Source organism: Fringilla coelebs (genome assembly GCF_963513975.1).
Source record: "Fringilla coelebs genome assembly, chromosome: 23".
NCBI classification, from domain to species: domain Eukaryota; kingdom Metazoa; phylum Chordata; class Aves; order Passeriformes; family Fringillidae; genus Fringilla; species Fringilla coelebs.
In genome coordinates, this window is record NC_140049.1 from 3,125,047 (window position 1) to 3,147,860 (window position 22,814).

Sequence of the window (22,814 nt, forward strand, 5' to 3'; positions counted from 1 at the left end):
TCCCTTCACTAAAACCAACAAAAAATAACCTAAAAACCCCAAACACGGCGTGTTTGAGGGATCCCCAAATTCCAGCACGACAGAAACCCCCAACTTTTGCATGGAAAAGCCAAGATGTAGGAATTTTAGGAAATGGATTTTAGGAAATGGAAGGTACCTCTTTATTTACAAACACAGAACCACCACCACTGCAGGAGCTGCTCCAATATTGTACAAAACCAGGGAATAAAATAAGGGTGGGAATCAATCAGGAAATAAAATAAAGATGGGAATAACCAGGAAATAAAATAAGGATGGGAATACATCAGGAAATAAAGATGAGAACAAAGCAGGAAATAAAATAAAGATGGGAATAAGCAGGAAATAAAATAAAGATGGGAATAACCAGGAAATAAAATAAAGATGGGAACAAAGCAGGAAATAAAATAAAGATGGGAATAAGCAGGAAATAAAATAAAGATGGGAACAAACCAAGAAAGAAAATAAGGATGGGAATAACCAGGAAAGAAATTAAAATAAGGATGGGAACAAAGCAGGAAATAAAATAAAGATGGGAATGAAGTGAGAAATAAAACAGAGATGGGAATAAGGCAGGAAAATTAAAATAAAATAAAATAAAATAAAATAAAATAAAATAAAATAAAATAAAATAAAATAAAATAAAATAAAATAAAATAAAATAAAATAAAATAAAATAAAATAAAATAAAATAAAATAAAATAAAGGAATAACCAGGAAAGAAAATGAGAATAAAGCAGGAAATAAAATAAAGATGGGAATAACCAGGACAGAAAATAAGGATGGAAACAAACTGGGAAATAAAATAAGGATGAGGATAAGCCAGGAAATACAACAAAGATGGGAAAAAAGCAGAAAATAAAATAAGGATGGAAATAAAATGAGAACAGAGCAGGAAATAAGGGTGGGAATAAACAAAGGCATTTACACTGTACAGGGGGGCTGAGTTTGGGGTGGATTCGATGCTTTTACCCAACCTGCAGAACCTTGGCCTGGCCATTTTTAATTTGGGGGGTCAGGCCCAGCCCCCAGGGTGGGTTTGGCACAGCAGAGTCACCCCACAAACAAAAAGAACCAAAAAAAAAAAAGGAATTTTACACTCGTGGTCATAGATTTCCCCAAATGTCCCCAAAGCTGGGAATGAAAACATCAAGTTTTGAAAAATTTCAAAACCTCTGATTTTCCAAATGTTTTCTCTCTCCTCATTTTTTTATACCTCTGCAAAATTCATCATTTTCCAACTCCCTTCCTGCTTTTAATGTCTGCAGGACACGCAGGAAATTTAAATAACTCCTGATAATCCCAAAAATTCCACTGAGGGCAATGAAATTCCAAAGTCTGGGGGGAAAAAAAGGGATTTAGGAATGAAATCTCCTCTGATCAGGATGTTGGTGTGGGATGAGAGGTGCCAGTGCTGGACAGGGAAAGTGCCATTCCCATTCCCACAGGAATTCCTGAAGGAATAAAAGTTGGGGAATGAGCTGCCAGATTCTGTTTTTAACCCATAAGTGGGAAAAACCAGAAACCCTTTGGAAAAGTTCTGCTTCAGTTCTGACCAAAAAAAAAAAATTAAAAAAAATTTGGTTTTCATTTATCAAGGAGGAGCCTGGATATTCCTGGAGGAGAATTTCCCAAGGAAACAGAGAAGGAACAAAACCATTGGAAAGGACAGGAGGGAATTCCAGCAGAGCTTTGGGAATCACAGGCTGGGAAAAAAAAAACATTGGAAAATGACATTTTTTTATCTAAAGCTGCTCCTTCTGCCACTGGCAGAGCGGGAAAAACAAACACAAAACCAAGGCAGATTCCAGAGGGGCTCCAGCTCCTCAAATCCCACTGGAAATTCCTGAAAATCCGAGCTGGGATCAGCAGGGCTCCAGAGAGTTGGGAATTCCCAGCTGGAAAAGTCAGGAATCCGTTCTTCCATCCAGGAATGCTGAGAGATTTTGGGAGATAAAAAGGTGGAGAGGCTCTGGAGTGGCAGGGAAGGGGCTCAGGTCACTTTGGGATTTGTCCCCCAAAAAATTCCCGGCCGGAGCCGAGTCCCAGCCCGACGGACGGAGCTGCTCCCGCTGGCAGAGTCACTCCCGCCCCAAATCACTCCCTGAAATCCTTGGAATTCTGTCAGTGCCAGTCCTGCCTGGGAATTCCAGCCTTGGGGAGCCGAGAGAGGAAAGGAGACGGGGAGAGGAGGGAGAGGCTTCATAGCAACTCTGAGATTGCACCACCTGCTGAAGAGAGCAGAGCGGGAAAGGTGGGTGAGCGGCGCCGGGCGGGCGGGGAAACGGGAATTGGGGGGGAAAATGGGAATTGTGGGGGGAATGGGAATTGTGGGGAAATGGGAATTGGGAATGGGAATTGTGGGGAGAATGGGAATTGGGAAATGGGAAATGTAGGGGAAATGGGAATTGGGAAATGGGAATTGTGGGGGAAATGGGAAATGGGAAATGGGAATTGTGGGGGGAATGGGAATTGGGAAATGGGAATTGTGGGGAAAAATGGGAATTGGGAAATGGGAATTGTGGGGGAAATGGGAATTGTGGGGGAAATGGGAATTGGGAAATGGGAATTGTGGGGGGAAATGGGAATTGGGAAATGGGAATTGTGGGGGGAATGGGAATTGTGGGGGAAATGGGAATTGGGAAATGGGAATTGTGGGGGAATGGGAATTGTGGGGGAAAATGGGAAATATAGGGGGAAAAATGGGAATTGTGGGGGGAAATGGGAATTGTGGGGGAAATGGGAAATGTAGGGGAAATGGGAATTGTGGGGGAAATGGGAAATGTAGGGGAAATGGGAATTGTAGGGGGAATGGGAATTGTGGGGGAAAATGGGAAATATAGGGGGAAAAATGGGAATTGTGGGGGGAATGGGAATTGTGGGGGGAATGGGAATTGTGGGGGAAATGGGAATTGTGGGGGAAAATGGGAAATGTAGGGGAAAAATGGGAATTGGGAAATGGGAATTGTGGGGGGAGAAATGGGAATTGTGGGGGAAAAATGGGAATTGTGGGGGGAAAAATGGGAATTGGGAAATGGGAATTGTGGGGGGAGAAATGGGAATTGTAGGGGAAATGGGAATTGTAGGGGGAGAATGGGAAATGGGAATTGTGGGGGGAAAATGGGAAATGCAGGGGAAAAAATGGGAAATGTAGGGGAAATGGGAAATGGGAAATCAGAAATGTAGGGGAAATGGGAAATGTAGGGGGAAAATGGGAATTGCAGGGGGAATGGGAATTGTAGAGGGAAATGGGAATTGTAGGGGAAATGGGAAATGCAGAGGAAAAAAAGGGATATGCAGGGGAAATGGGAAAAGTAGGGGGAAATGGGAATTGTAGGGGAAATGGAAATTGTAGGGGGAATGGGAAATATAGGGGGGAAATGGGAAATGTGGGGGGAAAATGGGAATTGTAGGGGAAATGGGAATTGCAGGGGGAAAACGGGAATTGTAGAAAAAAATGGGAAATGCAGGGGAAATGGGAATTGCAGGGGAAATGGGAATTGTAGGGGGAATGGGAATTGTGGGGGAAATGGGAAATGGGAAATGTAGGGGAAATGGGAATTGGGAATTGTAGGGGGATGGGAATTGCAGGGGAATGGGAATTGCAGTGGGAAAATGGGAAATGTAGGGGGAAAATGGGAATTGCAGGGGGAAATGGGAAATGTTGAAAAAAAAAGGGAAATGCAGGGAACAAAAGAGAAATGCAGGGAAAATGGGAATTTCCAGAAGGGTTGGGAATGGGATTTCCAAAGAAAAGCAGGAATTAGGGAGAGCAGATGGGTACAAAAGTTACAGTCAGCACCCCCCAGGTAAGGAAATGTTAATTAAAAATTAAATGTAATCAAAAATTAAATAGTAATCAAAAATTAAATGGTAATTAAAAATTAAATATTTTTTTTTTCTGTGAGCAGCCCCCCCAAGATGGAAAATCCAAGGATCCTGCACCATTTGGAAGGATTGGAATTCTTGGAAAAATCCCAATTTTCCACCTCCCAGGCCACGATCCTTTCTCATTTCTGTTGTTAATTATGTTAATTAGCATGATGAAAGCAATAATTAATCATCCCTGTGAGGATCCAGGTGCCATCCTCGAAAATCCACAAAAATCTTGGAAAATCCCCCCAAAATTCCCCCCCTCAAGAGACAAATCCCACCCAAATCCAACCCCGGGATGCTCCTGGCTGCTCCAATCCTGGATTTTTTTTCCAGGTGGAAACATTCCCAAAGAACATTCCCAAGGTTTTCCCATCAAAAATTCCCATTCCTGGAAAAAAACAAAGATCAGAACAAGCAACAACAACAAGGAGCTGAGCAGGAAGGGGAGGGGAAAAAAAGGGAATAAATCCTGGAATTTAAAGGAATTAAAGGAATTCAAATAATTCCTGAATTCCTAAAATCCACGGCAGCAGCTGCTGGAATCAAGGAAATGCAGAATTTGATCCATCAAATTCATCTTTGGAGCTGGAGTTGAGTTTTGGATTAAAATCTTATTTTTAAAAATCATCATTGCAGCTAAAATTGTGCTCTCTGTGCTGGGCCTGGAGGAGCTTTTCCCCCCAAAAAAGAGGAAATTTCCCCCAAAAAAGGAGGAAATTGGAGAATTTAATTCCAATATTCCACCAAAACACCCCCTAAAAAAATCCAATTTAATTCCAATTTCCCACAAAAAAAACCCCCTAAAAATCCAATTTAATTCCAATTTCCCGCCAAAACACCCCCAAAAAAATCCGATTTAATTCCAATTTCCCACCAAAAAAAATCCAATTTAATTCCAATTTCCCACCAAAAGACCTCCAAGAAATCGGATTTAATTCCAATGTCCCACCAAATCACCCTAAAAAAAATCCAATTGAATTCCAATTTCTCACCAAAAAAATCCAATTGAATTCCAATTTCCCACCAAAAATATCCGATTTAATCCCAATATCTCACCAAAACACCCCCTAAAAAAATCCGATTTAATTCCAATTTCCCACCAAAAAAATCCCCTAAAAATCCAATTTAATTCGATTTAATTCCAATTTCCCACCAAAAAAAAATCCAATTTAATTCCAATTTCCCACTAAAAAAAACCCCAAAAAATCCAATTTAATTCCAATTTCCCCCCCATAAAAATCAAATTTAATTCCAATTTCTCCCCCAAAAAATCCAATTTAATTCCAATTCCCCCCAAAAAAAACTCCCAAAAAATCCAATTTAATTCCAATTTCCCATTAAAAAATCCGATTTAATTCCAATTCCCCCCCATAAAAATCCACTTTAATTCCAATCCCCCCCATAAAAATCCCATTTTGCCTCTCCTTGCCAGCAGCCGAGCGTGGAGCGGGTGACGCTGGGTGACGCGGGGGTGACAAAAGCGAGGCCACCGGGGCGGTGCCACCGTCCTTACCTGTCAGGGGCTGGCCCAGCTCCGCCTGCACCTTGCCCCCCAAAAAATCCAATTTAATTCCAATTCCCCCCAAAAAAACCCCCAAAAAATCCAATTTAATTCCAATTTCCCATTAAAAAATCCGATTTAATTCCAATTCCCCCCCATAAAAATCCACTTTAATTCCAATCCCCCCCCATAAAAATCCCATTTCGCCTCTCCTTGCCAGCAGCCGAGCGTGGAGCGGGTGACGCTGGGTGACGCGGGGGTGACAAAAGCGAGGCCACCTGGGCGGTGCCACCGTCCTTACCTGTCAGGGGCTGGCCCAGCTCCGCCTGCACCTTTCCCTTGGCCGCTGCCTCCAGGGGCAGAGCCGCTGCTCTGTCCCCTTTGTAGAGTTTGGGTTTAAATGGGGAATCTTTGTCTTTCCCTTTGGAGCCCTTGGGCCTGCCCGCCTGCTTCTTCTTGGATTTGCCGTCGCCCTTCACGCCCAGCAGCGGGTGAACCTCTGGGGGGGGATAATAAGGGGGGATTTGGGGTTTGGGGGAGGTGAAATTTGGAGATTTTGGGGTTAGGTCGGTCTCAATATCCTGAAAGTCTGAAATGCTGGATTGGATCCCTCCCAGTGCACTAAAATCTTTGGGGTTGGATTCTTCTCAACACCCCAAAAGCCTTGGGATTAGATCCCTCCCAATGCCCTAAAACCTTTGGGATCAGATCCCTCCAAATGCCCTAAAACCTTTGGGATCAGATCCCTCCCAATGCCCTAAAACCTTTGGGATCAGACCCTCCCAACATCCCAAAACCCCTCAGGATTAAATCCCTCCTAAAGCCCTAAAAGCCTTGGGATCAGATCCTTCCCAATACCCCAAACCCCTTGGGATTAGATTCCTCCCAAAGCCCTAAAACCCTTGGGATTTGAACCCTCCCCATGCTCCAAATCCCTGAAATTCTGGATCAGATCTCTCCCAATGCCCCAAAACCCTGAAATCCTGATCAGACCCTTCCCAACGCCCCAAAACCCCTCGGGATCACCCTTTAACACCCCAAACCCCTGGGGATCACCCCCCAAACCCCAAACCCCTCGGGATAACCCCCCAAACCCCAAACCCCTCGAGATCTGACCCCAAACCCCCTGGGATCACCCCCCAAAGCCCAAACCCCTGGGGATCATCCCCCAAACCCCTTGAGATCAGACCCTAAACCCCCCGGGATCACCCCCCAAACCCTTCAGGATCAACCCAAATACCCCAAACCCCCTGGGGATCACCCCCCAAACCCCAAACCCCTTGAGATCCCCCCCCAAACCCCTCGGGATCAGACCCCCAAACCCCTTGAGATCCCCCCCCAAACCCCTTGAGATCAGACCCCAAACCCCAAACCCCTCGGGATCACCCCCCAAACCCCAAACCCCCTGGGATCACCCCCCAACACCCCAAACCCCCTGGGATCACCCCCAAAACCCCTCGGGATCACCCCCCAAACCCCAAACCCCCTGGGATCACCCCCAACACCCCAAACCCCTCGGGATCACCCCCCAAACCCTTCAGGATCACCCCAACCCCCTCGGTTTCACCCCCCACCTCCCACCCACCGTCGTTGGGGACTCCCTGCAGTTCGATGTTGGTGGTTTTGGGTTTTTTCTTGGGGTTCTGGGGCCCGTCGGGGCCGCCGGGCCGTTTCCTGTCGGGGCCCAGGCCGTCGTCGGGGCCGGCGCCGGGCAGGGCCTCGGGCGGGGGCCCGTAGGGGCTCTCCTCGGGATCCTCCACCTCGGGCGCGATGGGCAGGTACAGCAGCGCCCGCGCGTCCTCCAGCTCCTCGTCACTGCCGGACAGACAGACAGAGCGGCTGGGGGGAGCTGGGGGGTGTGGGGTGTGGGGTCTGGGATGGGATTTGGGGTTTGGGGTCGTCACTGCCGGACAGACGGACAGAGCGGCTGGGGGGGAGCTGAGGGGGGCGGGGTGTGGGGTGGTCACTGCCGGACAGACGGACAGAGCGGCTGGGAGGGAGCTGAGGGGGGCGGGGTTTGGGGTTTGGGGTTTGGGGTCGTCACTGCGGACAGACGGACAGAGCGGCTGGGGGGGAGCTGAGGGGGGCGGGGTTTGGGGTTTGGGGTGGTCACTGCCGGACAGACGGACAGAGCGGCTGGGGGGAGCTGGGGGGTGTGGGGTGTGGGGTTTGGGGTTTGGGGTGGTCGCTGCCGGACAGACGGACAGAGTGGCTGGGGGGGAGCTGAGGGGGGCGGGGTTTGGGGTTTGGGGTTTGGGGTCGTCACTGCGGACAGACGGACAGAGCGGCTGGGGGGGAGCTGAGGGGGGCGGGGTTTGGGGTTTGGGGTGGGGTTTGGGGTGGGGTGTGGGGTTTGGGGTGGGGTTTGGGGTCGTCACTGTGGGACACACGGACAGCGCCGCTGGGCCAGAGCTGCGGGGTGGGGTTTGGGGTTTGGGGTCTGGGGTGGTCGCTGCCGGACACACGGACAGCGCCGCTGGGGAGGGAGCTGAGGGGTGTGGGGTTTGGGGTGTGGGGTTTGGGGTCGTCACTGCGGACAGACGGACAGAGCGGCTGGGGGGAGCTGGGGGGTGTGGGGTTTGGGGTGGGGTTTGGGGGTTTGGGGTTTGGGATGGGGTTTGGGGTTTGGGGTTTGGGATGGGGCTTGGGGGTTTGGGATGGCAGTTTTGGGGTTTGGAATGGGAGTTTTGGGGTGGGAAGGGGGTTTGGGATGGGACTTTTGGGGTTTGGGGTGGGGTTTGGGGTGGGAATTTTGGGGTTTGGGGTGGGGTGGGGGTGGGGTTTGGGGGTTTGGGGTGGGAAGGGGGCTTGGGATGGGACTTTTGGGGTTTGGGGTGCTGTTTGGGGGTTTGGGATGGGAGTTTTGGGGTTTGGGATGGGGTTTGGGGGTTTGGGATGGGAATTTTGGGGGTTAGAGGGGTTGGAGTGGGGTTTGGGGTGGGGATGGTGGGGGTTGGCGGTTTGAAAAGGGAGTTTTGGGGTTTGGAATGGGAGTTTTGGGGTTTGGGATGGGAATTTTGGGGTTCAAGATGGAGTTTGGAATGGAGTTTGGGGTGGGAATTTCTTGGGTTTGGGATGGGGTTTAGAACAGGAATTTTGGGATTTGAAATGGCATTTGGAATGGGAATTTTGGGGTTTGGGATGGGAATTTTGGGATTTGCGAGAGGAATGTTTAAAGGGAACGCTGTGTTTCCTCAAGGGAACGCTGTGGTGCAGGAGGGGCAGTTCCATGAGGTTAATTAAGTTAATTAGTGCCATTAACGAGCTCGGGGTGACCCCAGGCCTGGCACCTGCTGCAGAAGGCGGCGATGGGATCCACGCTGGTCACGTCCACCTCCTCATCCTCGGCAGCATCTGCACCTGGGGCAGGGAAAAGGGGAATTAAAGGCAGGAAAAGCACCTGGAACAGCAAAAAATAACCTGGAGAATTTCCTGTCCCAGCAGGAAAAACCCTAAAAAACCCCACTGAAAAATTTCCCACTATGGCACAAAATGAGCCAAAAATAATTCATAATTAAGCACAAAACAAACTAAAATAATTCCTATTAAAGCAAAAAAACAAATCTCAAATATTTCCTGTTATAGCACAAAACAAGCCTGCAATAATTCATATTAAAACAAACTTAAATATTTCTTATTAAAGCAAAAAATAAATCTAAAATATTTCCTGTTATAGGACAAAACAAGCCTGCAAAAATTAATATTAAAACAGACTTAAATAATTCCTATTAAAGCAAAAAATAAAACTAGAATATTTCTTAATAAAACACAAACCACAAGTAACTCATATTAAAGCACAAAACAAATTTAAATAATTCCTATTAAAGCAAAAAACAAATCTAAAATATTTCTTAATAAAACACAAACCATAAGTAACCCATATTAAAGCACAAAACAAATTTAAATAATTCTTATTAAAGCAAAAAATAAATCTAAAATATTTTCTGTTATAGCACAAAACAAGCCTGCAAAAATTCATATTAAAACAAACTTAAATATTTCTTATTAAAGCAAAAAATAAATCTAAAATATTTCTTAATAATGCAAAAACCAAACCTAAAGTAACTCATATTAAACCCCTAAAATATTTTCTATTTAAGGAGGAAACAAATCTAAAATAATTCCTATTAAAGCACAAAACAAACTTAAATTATTTCCTTTTAAAACAGAAAAAAGCCCTAAAATAATTCCTATTAAAGCACAAAACGAATTTAAAACATTTTATTACAGCACAAAATAAATTTAAAATATTTCCCATTAAAGCAGAAAACAAACATCAAATTATTAATATTTTTTAAAAATTGCTAAAATCAAATTAATTAAATTATGGGAAGTGTTTTAATAGGAATAATTAACAAGGAATAATTCTTATTATCATAATTTTTCACATTCCAGGTTTTATTTATTTTATTTTCTCCTGGATTTTGGGCACCACCAGGTGGCCAAGCAGGATCTGGGATTTTTTTGGTATTTTTGAGAACTTTTTGGGAATTTTTGGTGAATTTTTAAGAACTTTTTTGGGAATTCCTGGGGAATTTTGGGGGGATTTTTTGAGAACTTTTTGGGGAATTTTTGGTGAATTTTTTTGGGATTTTTTGAGAACTTTTTGGGGAATTTTGGGGGAATTTTTTGAGAAATTTTTGGGGAACTTGGGGGGAATTTTGGGGAATTTTTGAGAACTTTTTTGGGGAATTTTGGGGGAATTTTTGGAGAACTTTTTGGGGAATTTTGGGGGAATTTTTTGAGAACTTTTTGGGGAATTTTGGGGGAATTTTTTGAGAACTTTTTTGGGAATTTTTGGTTAATTTTTTGGGAATTTTTTGAGAACTTTTTGGGGAATTTTTGGTGAATTTTTGGGGGATTCTTTGAGAACTTTTTGGGAATTTTGGGGGATTTTTTTGAGAACTTTTTGGGGAGTTTTGGGGGAATTTTTTTGAGAACTTTTTGGGGAATTTTTGGTGAATTTTTGGGGGATTCTTTGAGAACTTTTTGGGAATTTTTGGTGAATTTTTGGGGAATTTTTTGAGAACTTTTTGGGGAATTTTGGGGGAATTTTTTGGGCATTTTTTGAGAACTTTTTGGGGAATTTTTGGTGAATTTTTGGGGGATTCTTTGAGAACTTTTTGGGAATTTTTGGTGAATTTTTGAGAACTTTTTGGGGAATTTTTGGTGAATTTTTGAGGGATTTTTAGTGAATTTTTTGGGTGATTTTTGAGAACTTTTTTGGGAATTTTTTGGGCAGCACCTGTCTGCTCTGGCTCGCTCTTATCCTCATCCTCGATGTCAAATTCTGATTCCCTCTCCTCATATTCCACATTTTCATCCAACTCCTTGAAATCAGGGGCAAAAGCACTCCAGTTTTCCTGAAAAAAAATTCATAAAAAAGCAATTTTAATATAAACAAACAGCACAGGATTCCTTGGATCCCTGGAATTTCGAGGAATTAAAAATCCTGGAGGGGTTTAAAATATGGATGGACAAGGGAAAAAGTTGGGAATGGCTGGAATTGGGGATCTGGGAGGGTTTTTCCAACCTGAATTATTTTATGGATCTGCAATCTCATTAAAATACAATAAAAGCATTAAAAAATTGAGGGAAATCCCATAAAAGCATTAAAAAAATCAAGGAATCCACCTGGATCATCCCTGGAATTAGAGGGGACAATTCCATGGAAAATATCCCAGGGATGGAGTTTCAGGGATGAATCCAAAGCTGAGCTGGAGAGTTTTGAGCTCGAAATCCCAAATTCAAATGAAGCAGGGAAGCAAAACTGAGTTGGGATGGGAACTCACAGAGGATTTCAGCACACAAAAACTGAGCCCACAGGGAATTATGGAATGATGGAATTCCAGATGGGTTTGGGGGGAAAAGGAGCTTAAATCCTTGGGCAGGGACACCTCCCACCACCCCAAGGTGCCTTTTGATCCATTTTACCCATTTTATTCACTCTTCAACCTGGTCTGGGACACTCCCAGGGATGGAGCAGCCACAGCTCCATGGGGAATTCCATCCCAGCCCCTCCCAGGGAAGGATTTATTCCCAAAATCCCATCCCAAACCAACAAAGGGAATCCTGGACTGATTTGTGTTGGAAGGGATCACCAGCTCCACACTTCTCTCTATCCCAGGCTGCTACAACTTGGCCTGGGACACTCCCAGGGATGGAGAAGCCACAGCTCCTCTGGGAATTCCATCCCAGACCCTCCCAGGAATGGATTTATTCCCAAAATCCCCATCCCAGCCCCTCCCAGGAATGGATTTATTCCCAAAATCCCATCCAAACCAGCACAGGCAATCCTGGAATGCTTTGGGTTGGAAGCTCCACACTTCTCCCCATCCCAGGCTGCTCCGACCTGGCCTGGGACGCTTCCAAGGATGGAGCAGCCAAAATTCCCCTGGACCAGCCCATTCCAGGCCCTGTTCCCATGGGAATGACCCCAGCCCTGACTCACCCCTTGGTTCTGAGCCCATGAAATCCTGGAATGCTTTGGCTTGGAAGCTCCACACTTGTCCCCATCCCAGGTTGCTTCGACCTGGCATGGGACGCTTCCAAGGATGGAGCAGCCACAGCTCCTCTGGGAATTCCATCCCAGCCCCTCCCAGGAATGGATTTATTCCCAAAATCCCATCCTAACCAGCACAGGCAATCCTGGACTGGTTCGTGTTGGAAGGGATCACCAGCTCCACACTTCTCTCTATCCCAGGCTGCTACAGCCTGGCCTGGGACGCTTCCAAGGATGGAGCAGCCACAGCTCCATGGGGAATTCCATCCCAGACCCTCCCAGGAATGGATTTATTCCCAAAATCCCTATCCCAGCCCCTCCCAGGAATGGATTTATTCCCAAAATCCCCATCCCAGCCCCTCCCAGGAATGGATTTATTCCCAAAATCCCATCCAAACCAGCACAGGCAATCCTGGAATGCTTTGGGTTGGAAGCTCCACACTTCTCCCCATCCCAGGTTGCTCCGACCTGGCCTGGGACGCTTCCAAGGATGGAGCAGCCAAAATTCCCCCGGCCCAGCCCATTCCAGGCGCTATTCCCATGGGAATGACCCCAGCCCTGACTCACCACTTGGTTCTGAGCCCAGATGGAAACCACCCCGCTGGAGATGGAGGCGATGATCGGCCGCACCGGGTGCCACTGCCGCCGGCGGGCGGCGAACGCGAGGGGACAAAACCGAAACAACCCTTAATTAGCAAACAGGAGGAACGGTGCCAGCTGAATTCCCATACCCCAGGGATCCCCAGGGAGCGGGGGGATGCTCACTGCCACGTCCAGGAGCAGCTCGCCGCGGGTGCCGTGCAGGATCTTCACCAGGTTGCCGATGCTCTTCTCCCAGATGTAGAGCGCGTGCTGCCGCGCTGAGCCCGCCACGATGTACTCGCCGTCCCCCGAGAAGCAGCACTTCTTCCAGGGGGTCCTGCAGGAAAACAGGGGTGGGACAGCTCAGGATTTGGGGGTTTTCAGATTCTGGGCTGCTTTTATGGTTAAGGGGTTTATATTTATTGTTATTGTTTATATTTAAGCTTTATATCTGTCCCCCGAGAAGCAACACTTCTTCCAGGGCGTCTTGCAGCCAGGACACAGGGGTGGGACAGCTCAGGATTTGGGGGTTTTCAGATTCTGGGCTGTTTTTATGTTTTTTAAAATTATTATTTATTTATTATTATTTATTTTTAATTATTTATTAATTATTTTTTTAAATTATTATTTATATTCAAGGTTTATATCTGTCCCCCGAGAAGCAGCACTTCTTCCAGGGGGTCCTGCAGCCAGGAAACAGGGGTGGGACAGCTCAGGATTTGGGGGTTTTCAGATTCTGGGCTGCTTTTATGGTTAAGGGGTTTTTTTATTATTATTTTTTATATTTAAGGGGTTTTTTAATTATTATTTTTTATATTTAAGCTTTATATCCATCCCCCGAGAAGCAGCACTTCTTCCAGGGGGTCCTGCAGCCAGGACACAGGGGTGGGATAGATCAGGTTTAGCTTTTGTGGTCTTCAGGTTCTGGGGCTGCTTTTTAAATTATTTTTTATTATTATTATTAATAGTAGTAGTAGTAGTAGTACTACTACTACTACTACTAGTTAAGCTTTGTATTTTAGGTTTTAGCTTTTATATTTTTCAGATTCTTCCCCAAACCCCTCTCTGGTGCCCCTCACCTGTCCCCATGCCCTGCCCTGTCCCCATGCCTTGTCCCCAGTGCCCCTGCCCTGTCCCCAGGCTGTCCCCAGCCCTGCCCTGTCCCCAGGCTGTCCCCAGCCCTGCCCTGTCCCCAGGCTGTCCCCACCTGTTGACCAGGTCCTGCAGTTTCTGCATGGGCTCGGGCTCGCCGTCCCCATGCCCTGCCCTGTCCCCATGCCCCTGCCCTGTCCCCAGGCTGTCCCCAGCCCTGTCCTGTCCCCAGCCCTGTCCCCAAGCTGTCCCCAGCCCTGCCCTGTCCCCAGGCTGTCCCCACCTGTTGACCAGGTCCTGCAGTTTCTGCATGGGCTCGGGCTCGCCGTCGCGGCCGCAGGTCAGGATCTCCCGCCCGTCGTACACGCGGATGATGCGGTCGGCCGTGTTGATCAGGAAGCAGCTGCAGGGGACAGATCAATGAACAGCCAACCCATCAATCAATCAATCAATCAATCAATGACAGATCCTGCCCTGTGGAAGAACTGGGGGGTTGGAGGAGCTCTCTGCAGCCCTGGGATCCCCCCCGGGGCGCTCACCTCCCTTTGCGGGCGAACTCGATGGATTTAATGGCCGTGGTGTTGCTGGTCCCTGTGGTCACTCTGAAGGAAGCAACAAGATCCTGAGTGTCTGTTTTTAAGACCAAGATCTGAAGATTGAGCAGACAGAGAACAATCAGTGGCTTCACCTGAAACAGAACCCTGGGAGCCCACCTGGGGACACTGCGGGAGCTGCTGGGACAGAAACGCCAGGAAAACATCCCAAAAATGTGTCAAAACCAAAGTCAGACAAAGATCCCAGAATCCCTGAGGCTGGAAAACCCCTCCAGGATCCTCAAGCAATGCCTCACCTGCTCCCCAAACCCTGAAGCCATCTCTACACCTGTCTAGAGCCAAAGCCATCCCTTGTGCCTGTCCCTGTCCCCTAAAGCCATCCCTGTCCCCGTTCCCTAAATCCCTGTGCCCCTCACCTCTTCCCAAACACATTGCTGTGCCTGTCCCCATTCCCCAAACCCATTCCTGTGGCCTCACCTGTTCCCCAAATCTATTCCTGCTCCCCAAATCCCTCCCCTTGCCCTTCACCTGTTCCTCAAACCCTCTGCCCCATACCTGTCCTCCAAATCCATCTCTGTTCCCAAACCTAAACCTGTGACTATCTCTGTTCCCCAAACCCTTCCCTGCTCCCCAAACCCCTCTTTGTGCCCCTCACTGCTCCCCAAACCCTTCCCTGCTCCCCAAACCCCTCCCTGTGCCCCTCCCTGCTCCCCAAACCCCTCCCTGTTCCCCAAACCCCTCCCTGCTCCCCAAACCCTTTCCTGCTCCTCAAACCCATCCTTGTGCCCCTCCCTGCTCCCCAAACCCCTCCTTGTGCCCCTCCCTGCTCCCCAAACCCCTCCCTGCTCCCCAAATCCTTCCCTGTGCCCCTCCCTGCTCCCCAAACCCCTCCCTGCTCCCCAAATCCTTCCTTGTGCCCCTCCCTGCTCCCCAAACCCCTCCTTGTGCCCCTCCCTGCTCCCCAAACCCCTCCCTGCTCCCCAAATCCTTCCTTGTGCCCCTCCCTGCTCCCCAAACCCCTCCTTGTGCCCCTCCCTGCTCCCCAAACCCCCCACTGCTCCCCAAACCCTTCCCTGCTCCCCAAACCCCTCCCTGCTCCCCTCACCCACCGAGGTGCCCAATCCCCACCCGGCGCCACCTCCAGACACGCAGACCCCAAACCCCCCCGGGGCAATTCCTCCTTTTCCAGGGGCAATTCCCGCTGCTGCCCAGCCCAGCCCAGCCCTGGGGGCAGCCAGGGGTGCCCAGGGGCCCGGGCAGGGGGCTGACCTTGCCCTTGGCATTGCCAGTGTAGATGTATTCCCCCCGCCGGTCAAACGAGGCCACCACGTTGAGGTCGGAGTCGTCGTCCACGGGCAGCACCACGTGCTTGGAGTCAGACAGGGTCAGCATCACCGGGGCCGACTTCATGGGACACACCAGCACCCTGTTCCTGCAACAGCAGGGCCAAGTGGCACTCCAGCCTGCTCTGGGTTCCATGGTTAGAGCTAAAAAACATCGAGCTGGACCGAGGGATTCAGATCTTGGGAAGGGCTTTCATGGTTAGAGCTAAAAAACATTGAGCTGGATTGAGGGATTCAGATCTTGGGAAGGGTTTCCATGGTTAGAGCTAAAAAACATCGAGCTGGATCGAGGGATTCAGATCCTGGGAAGGGTTTCCATGGTTAGAGCTAAAAAACATTGAGCTGGATTGAGGGATTCAAGAGATCCTGGGAAGGGTTTTCATGGTTAGAGCTAAAAAACATTGAGCTGGATTGAGGGATTCAAGAGATCCTGGGAAGGGTTTTCATGGTTAGAGCTAAAAAACATTGAGCTGGATTGAGGGATTCAGATCCTGGGAAGGGTTTCCATGGTTAGAGCTAAAAAACATCGAGCTGGACCGAGGAACTCAGATCCTGGGAAGGGTTTCCATGGTTAGAGCTAAAAAACATTGAGCTGGATTGAGGGATTCAGGAGATCTTGGGAAGGGCTCCCATGGTTAGAGCTAAAGAGCACTGAGCTGGATCGAGGGATTCAGATCCTGGGAAGGGTTTCCATGGTTAGAGCTAAAAAACATCGAGCTGGATCGAGGGATTCAGATCTTGGGAAGGGCTCCCATGGTTAGAGCTAAAAAACATCAAGCTGGATTGAAGAATTCAAGAGATCCTGGGAAGGGCTTCCATGGTTAGAGCTAAAAAACCTTGAACTGGATTGAAGAATTCAGATCTTGGGAAGGGTTTCCATGGTTAAAGCTAAAAAACATTGAGCTGGATTGAGGGATTCAGGAGATCTCAGAGAAGGATTTCCCAGCAAAAAATGCATTGAGCTGGACCAAGGAATTTAGGAGATCCTGGGGAAAGGCTTCCATGGTTAGAGCTAAAAAACATTGAACTGGATTGAAGAATTCAGATCTTGGGAAGGGTTTCCATGGTTAAAGCTAAAAAACATTGAGCTGGATCGAGGGATTCAGGAGATCCTGGGAAGGGTTTTCATGGTTAGAGCTAAAAAACATTGAGCTGGATTGAGGGATTCAGGAGATCTCAGAGAAGGATTTCCCAGCAAAAAACACATTGAGCTGGATCGAGGGATTCAAGAGATCTTGGGAAGGGTTTCCATGGTTAGAGCTAAAAAACATTGAGCTGGATGAAGGAGTCTTGGAAAAGGATTTCCAGCAAAAAAAGCATTGAGTTGGATTGAGGGATTCAGGAGATCCTGGGAAGGGTTTCCATGGTTAGAGCTAAAAATCACTGAGCTGGATCTAGGAATTCAGGAGATCTCAGGAAAGGATTTCCAGCAAAAAATGCATTGAGCTGGATTGAGGAATTCAGGAGATCTTGGGAAGGGCTTCCATGGTTAGAGCTAAAAAACATCGAGCTGGATTGAGGGATTCAGATCTTGGGAAGGGTTTTCATGGCTAGAGCTAAAAAACACTGAGCTGGATTGAGGAACATCTTGGAAAAGGATTCCCAGAAAAAAAAAAACTGAACTGGAGCTGGATTGAAGAATTCAGGATATCAAGAAGGATTTTCAGCAAAAAATGCACTGAGCTGGATCGAGGAATTCAAGAAATCTTGGGAAGGGTTTCCAGGGTTAGAGCTAAAAAAGCATCGAGCTGGATTGAGGGATATCTGGGAAAAGGATTCCCAGCAAAATAAAAATCAAGCTGGATTGAGGAATTGAGGAGATCTTGGAAAAGGACTCCCAGCTAAAAAAAGCAGTGAGCTGGATCAAGTGCAGTTCAGGTCCTCTTTAATTTCTTTCCATCTCTGAGTTTCTGCAGGAATTTTAAACCCAAGGACACATTCCCACACCGACTTCCAAGAGCTCCCTCCCAAAAACCCAAACCCAACACACCCCCACACCCAACAATCACCAAAAACCCCCAAAATCAGCGGCTCCACCCCCCTGGGAGCATCCCAGTCCCCTGGCAGGGCACTTACTGGTCGCGGGGGTGGTACTGGACTTTGAGGATGGGCGAGGGGAAGCGGAACCTCTGGTCGCAGTCCCCGGACAGCACGTCCCACTGCGACACGATGTTGTCGGTGGAGGCGCTGACCAGCTTGTGCCCGTCCCGGCTCCAGCTGCGCCAAAAAGGTTATTCCAGGGGCAGGGAATTCCCAAAAAGGTTATTGCTCAAGGGGCAGGGGGCAGGGAATTCCCAAAAAGGTTATTCGAGGGGCAGGGAATTCCCAAAAAGGTTATTCCTCGAGGGGCAGGGAATTCCCAAAAAGGTTATTCTTTAAAGGGGCAGGGGGCAGGGAATTCCCAAAAAGGTTATTCCTTAAAGGGCAGGGGGCAGGGAATTCCCAGAAAGGTTATTGCTCAGGGGCAGGGAATGCCCAAAAAGGTTATTCCTCGAGGGGCAGGGGGGAAAGGAGCCCAGGGAATTCCCAAAAAGGTTCTCCCTTAAAGGTGAGGGGAAAAAAGGAGCCCAGGGAATTCCCAAGAAGGTTATTCCTTAAAGGGCAGGGGGCAGGGAATTCCCAAGAAGGTTATTGCTCAGGGGGCAGGGAATTCCCAAAAAGGTTATTCCTTAAGGGGGCAGGGAATTCCCAAAAAGGTTATTGCTCAGGGGCAGGGAATTCCCAGAAAGGTTATTCTTCAAGGGGCAGGGAATTCCCAGAAAGGTTATTCTTCAAGGGGCAGGGAATTCCCAAAAAGGTTATTCCTTAAAGGGCAGGGAATTCCCAAAAAGGTTATTCCTCCAGGGGCAGGGAACTCCCAAAAAGGTTATTGCTCAGGGGCAGGGAATTCCCAAAAAGGTTATTCCTCCAGGGGCAGGGAATTCCCAAAAAGGTTATTGCTCAGGGGCAGGGAATTCCCAAAAAGGTTATTGCTCAGGGGCAGGAAATGCCCAAAAAGGTTATTGCTCCAGGGGTAGGGAATTCCCAAAAAGGTTGTTGCTCAGGGGCAGGGAATTCCCAAAAAGGTTATTCCTCGAGGGGCAGCAGGAAAAGGAGCCCAGGGAATTCCCAAAAAGGTTCTCCCTTAAAGGTGAGGCGAAAAAAGGAGCCCAGGGAATTCCCAAAAAGGTTATTCCTTAAAGGGCAGGGGGCAGGGAATTCCCAAGAAGGTTATTGCTCAGGGGGCAGGGAATTCCCAAAAAGGTTATTGCTCAGGGGGCAGGGAATTCCCAAAAAGGTTATTGCTCCAGGGGCAGGGAATTCCCAAAAAGGTTGTTGCTCAGGGGCAGGGAATTCCCAAAAAGGTTATTCCTCGAGGGGCAGCAGGAAAAGGAGCCCAGGGAATTCCCAAAAAGGTTCTCCCTTAAAGGTGAGGCGAAAAAAGGAGCCCAGGGAATTCCCAAAAAGGTTATTCCTTAAAGGGCAGGGGGCAGGGAATTCCCAAGAAGGTTATTGCTCAGGGGGCAGGGAATTCCCAAAAAGGTTATTCCTCGAGGGGCAGGGAATTCCCAAAAAGGTTATTGCTCAGGGGCAGGGAATTCCCAAAAAGGTTATTGCTCAGGGGCAGGGAATTCCCAAAAAGGTTATTGCTCAGGGGGCAGGGAATTCCCAAAAAGGTTATTGCTCAGGGGCAGGGAATTCCCAAAAAGGTTATTGCTCCAGGGGCAGGGAATTCCCAAGAAGGTTATTGCTCAGGGGCAGGGAATTCCCAAAAAGGTTATTCCTCCAGGGGCAGGGAATTCCCAAAAAGGTTATTCCTCCAGGGGCAGGGAATGCCCAAAAAGGTTATTCCTCGAGGGGCAGGGGGGAGAGGAACCCAGGGAACTCCCAAAAGGGTTATTCCTCGAGGGGCAGGGAATTCCCAAAAAGGTTATTCCTCAAGGGGCAGGGGGAAAAGAGCCCAGGGAATTCCCATTAAAGTTATTCCTTAAGGGGCAGGGGGCAGGGAATTCCCAAAAAGGTTATTCCTCAAGGGGCAGGGGGCAGGGAATTCCCAAAAAGGTTATTCTTTAAAGGGGCAGGGGGCAGGGAATTCCCAAAAAGGTTATTCCTCGAGGGGCAGGGGGGAAAGGAGCCCAGGGAATTCCCAAAAAGGTTATTCCTCAAGGGACAGAGGGCAGGGAATTCCCAGAAAGGTTATTCCTCGAGGGACAGGGGGGAGAGGAACCCAGGAAATTCCCAAAAAGGTTATTCCTTAAAGGTGAGGGGGGAAAAGGAACTCAGGGAATTCCTATTAAAGGTATTCCTTAAGGGGGAGGGGGAAAAGGAGCTCAAGGAATTCCCATTAAAGTTATCCCTTAAAGGGGCAGGGGGGGAAAGGAGCCCAGGGAATTCCCAACAGTTATTCCTCAAGGGGCAGGGGGGAAAAGGAGCCCAGGGAATTCCCAATAGTTATTCCTTAAAGGGCAGGGGGAAAAGGGGTTCAGGGAATTTCCAATCAAGTTATTCCTTAAAGGAGTCAAATACAGCCAGAGGGAAAAGGAGCTGGGGATTCCATGGGGATTCCTGAGGGATTCCAGGGAGATTCCACGGAGATTCTCTGGGGACTCTAGGGGATTCCATGGGAATTCCAGGGGGATTCCAGGGGGATTCCTACAGTCTCAGGCTTTGCTCACCAGAGGGAGCAGACGGGGTGGATGTGGGATTGCTGGGATTCTGGGATCATTGGGATCCCCGCTCACCAGAGGGAGCAGACGGGGTGGATGTGGGGATTCTGGGATCACTGGGATTGTGGGATCCCTGCTCACCAGAGGGAGCAGACGGGGTGGATGTGGGGATTGCTGGGATTTTGGGATCATTGGGATCCCGGCTCACCAGAGGGAGCAGACGGGGTGGATGTGGGATTTTGGGATCACTGGGATTTTGGGATTGTGGGATCCCCGCTCACCAGAGGGAGCAGACGGGGTGGATGTGGGATTTTGGGATTTTGGGATCCCAGGTGGGCTCACCAGAGGGAGCAGACGGGGTGGATGTGGGCGCTGATGATCTTGGCGATGCCGCGCGTCAGGAAGTCCCAGATGACGATGCGGCCGTCGTTGCAGCCCACGGCCAGCAGCGTGCCCCAGCGGTTGAAGGTGCACGTCAGCGCCATGCTGATGCAGTCCAGCGTGCCGTCGGCCTCCTGCACGGACACACCAACACTGGGGACAGTGTAGGGACACTGGGGACAGTGTGGGGACAGAGTGGGGACAGCGCGGGGACAGCATGGGGACAGCACGGGACACTGGGGACAGTGTGGGGACAGCACGGGGACACACGGACACTGGGGACAGTGCGAGGACAGAGTGGGGACAGCATGGGGACACACGGACACTGGGGACAGTGCGGGGACAGTGTGGGGACAGCGCGGGGACAGCACGGGACACTGGGGACACTGCAGGGACAGAGTGGGGACAGCGCGGGGACACACGGACAGTGTGGGGACAGTGCGGGGACAGCGCGGGGACACTGGGGACAGTGTGGGGACAGCATGGGGACAGCACGGGGACAGCACGGGGACAGCACGGGACACTGGGGACAGTGTGGGGACAGAGTGGGGACAGCATGGGGACACTGGGGACACTGCGGGGACAGTGTGGGGACAGCACGGGGACAGCGTGGGGACAGCACGGGGACACTAAGGGGACACTGTGGGGACAGCGCAGGAACACTGCGGGGACAGCACGGCGACACTGCAGGGACAGTGTGGGGACACTATGGGGACAGCACAGGGACAGCACGGGGACACTGCGGGGACAGCGCGGGGGACACTGGGGACACTGAGGGGACAGTGGGGACAGTGTGAGACAGGGTGGGGACAGCACAGGGACAATGTGGGACAGCATGGGGACAGCACAGACAGGGTGGGGACAGTGGGGACAGTGCGTGGACAGCACAGGGACACTGCAGGGACAGCACAGGGACAGCATGGACAGTGTGGGGACAGAGGGGGGACAGTGCAGGGACACTGTGAGGACGGTGGGGACAGCGCAGGGACAGCAGAGACAATGTGGGACAGTGGGGACAGAGGGGGGACAGTGTAGGGACGGGATAGTGGGGACAGCATGGGACAGTGCGGGGACAGCAGAGGGACAATGTGGGGATTGCAAGGGGACAGTGCGGGGACAGCGTGGGGACAGCGCCCGGCCAGGATCCATCAGACACGGTGACACCCAGCCAGACCCGCCCGGACCCACCCGGACCCAGCCAGACCCAGCCCAGCGCCCCAGACCCGGCCGGACCCAGCCGGTCCCGCTCGGACCCGGCCGGAGCCGCTCGGAGCCGCCGAGCCGCGCTCAGGCCGCCCCGCCGGGGATGCTCGGGGGATGCTCGGGCAGGCGCCGTTACCTCGGGGTAGTTCTGGCCGAAGGACTCTGCGGAGGAACGAACGGGAAGGCGGCGGCTGAGCGAGGGGCGGCCCCGCCGAGCCTGCCCGGCTCCCCCGCTCCGCTCCGGTACCGGCACCGCCGCCCCCATTCCCGCTCCCGCCGCTCCAGCCCAGCCCCGCTCCCGGTGCCGCCCCCGCTCCCTCCTCATTCCCATTCCCGTTCCCATTCCCGTTCCGCGCCGCCCCCGCTCCCGTCCGCACCGAGCAGCTCCAGGTTCGGGGCGCCGCCGTCCCGCCGCCCCCCGTTCCCTCCCCGCTGCCATTCCCGCCGCCTGCCGCTCCCGCTCCGGTTCCCGCTCCGGTTCCCGTTCCCGTTCCCTCTCCCGCCCCGTTCCCCCGGTTCCCGCTCCCGTTCCCGCTCCGGTGCCCGCACCGAGCAGCTCCAGGTTCATCGCGCCGCCGCTCCCGCTCCCTCCGTTCCCGTCGCCGAAGGACCCCGCGGGGGCCTGCCCGGCGCCGCGCCTCGCCGTTCGCCTGACCAACCGCCGCTCCTTTCCCCCGCTCCCGCCTCGCCTCCCGGCGCCTCCCTCGCCGGCTCCGCCCGCCCCTCCCGGCGGGCTCGGGGAGCGGCGCCGCTCGCTCCCGGCGCGGCGGCGGGGCCGGGAATGGGCGGCGGCGATCAGGCAGCGCGGCGGGCAGCCCCGGCGCAGCGCGCGGAAAAGGCCGGGTGGGCCCCGCGGCCGCGCAGGAAGGTTCCGGGAAGGGGGAGCGGTAAAAAAGTAGCACCAGTAATTAAATTAATTAAAATAATTTTTTATTCTAATAATTAACTAAAATACCAGGGGGAAGCTGGGCCCTTGCCGGTATTGCCTGGATTTCTACTGGAAAGGACTGGCTGCTTTTGGAAAAAAGGAAAGAAAAAATAAAAGGAAATAAAATACAATTAAAATTTAAAAATAATAAAAATTATAAAATAAAATATACAACATCAAATAATAAA

The 22,814-nt window shown here is 50.2% G+C and overlaps 1 protein-coding gene across 2 annotated transcripts; it reads right to left on the reverse strand.

Moving 5' to 3' along the window:
- Positions 1 to 44: 44 nt before the first annotated feature.
- RBBP5 (RB binding protein 5, histone lysine methyltransferase complex subunit) lies at positions 45 to 22,289 on the reverse strand. Of its 2 annotated transcripts, none has more exons than XM_084220566.1 (14): positions 22,248 to 22,289; positions 21,835 to 21,860; positions 20,457 to 20,629; positions 17,545 to 17,685; positions 15,395 to 15,557; positions 14,111 to 14,220; positions 13,855 to 13,974; positions 12,663 to 12,816; positions 12,465 to 12,536; positions 10,641 to 10,758; positions 8,686 to 8,755; positions 6,981 to 7,210; positions 5,697 to 5,894; positions 45 to 2,246 (listed from the first exon to the last, which is right to left on the reverse strand). In XM_084220566.1, the coding sequence occupies exons 1-14, from the start codon at positions 22,264 to 22,266 to the stop codon at positions 2,221 to 2,223; spliced, it is 1,620 nt and encodes a 539-aa protein (XP_084076692.1). In that variant the 5' UTR covers positions 22,267 to 22,289; the 3' UTR covers positions 45 to 2,220. The 2 variants fall into 2 exon arrangements, with proteins under 2 accessions (XP_084076692.1, XP_084076691.1); XM_084220565.1 differs by having other exon boundaries at positions 45 to 2,249.
- Between the last annotated feature and the right edge of the window lie 525 nt (positions 22,290 to 22,814).

Excerpts from the sequence above, each read along its gene's own strand:
- RBBP5 (XM_084220565.1), bottom strand. Across the intron at positions 14,221-15,394 it reads CTGGCAATGCCAAGGGCAAG|ATCTTGGTCTTAAAAACAGA; the intron begins GTCAGCCCCCTG and ends CTCAATCTTCAG. Across the intron at positions 7,211-8,685 it reads ATCGCCGCCTTCTGCAGCAG|TGACGAGGAGCTGGAGGACG; the intron begins GTGCCAGGCCTG and ends TCTGTCCGGCAG.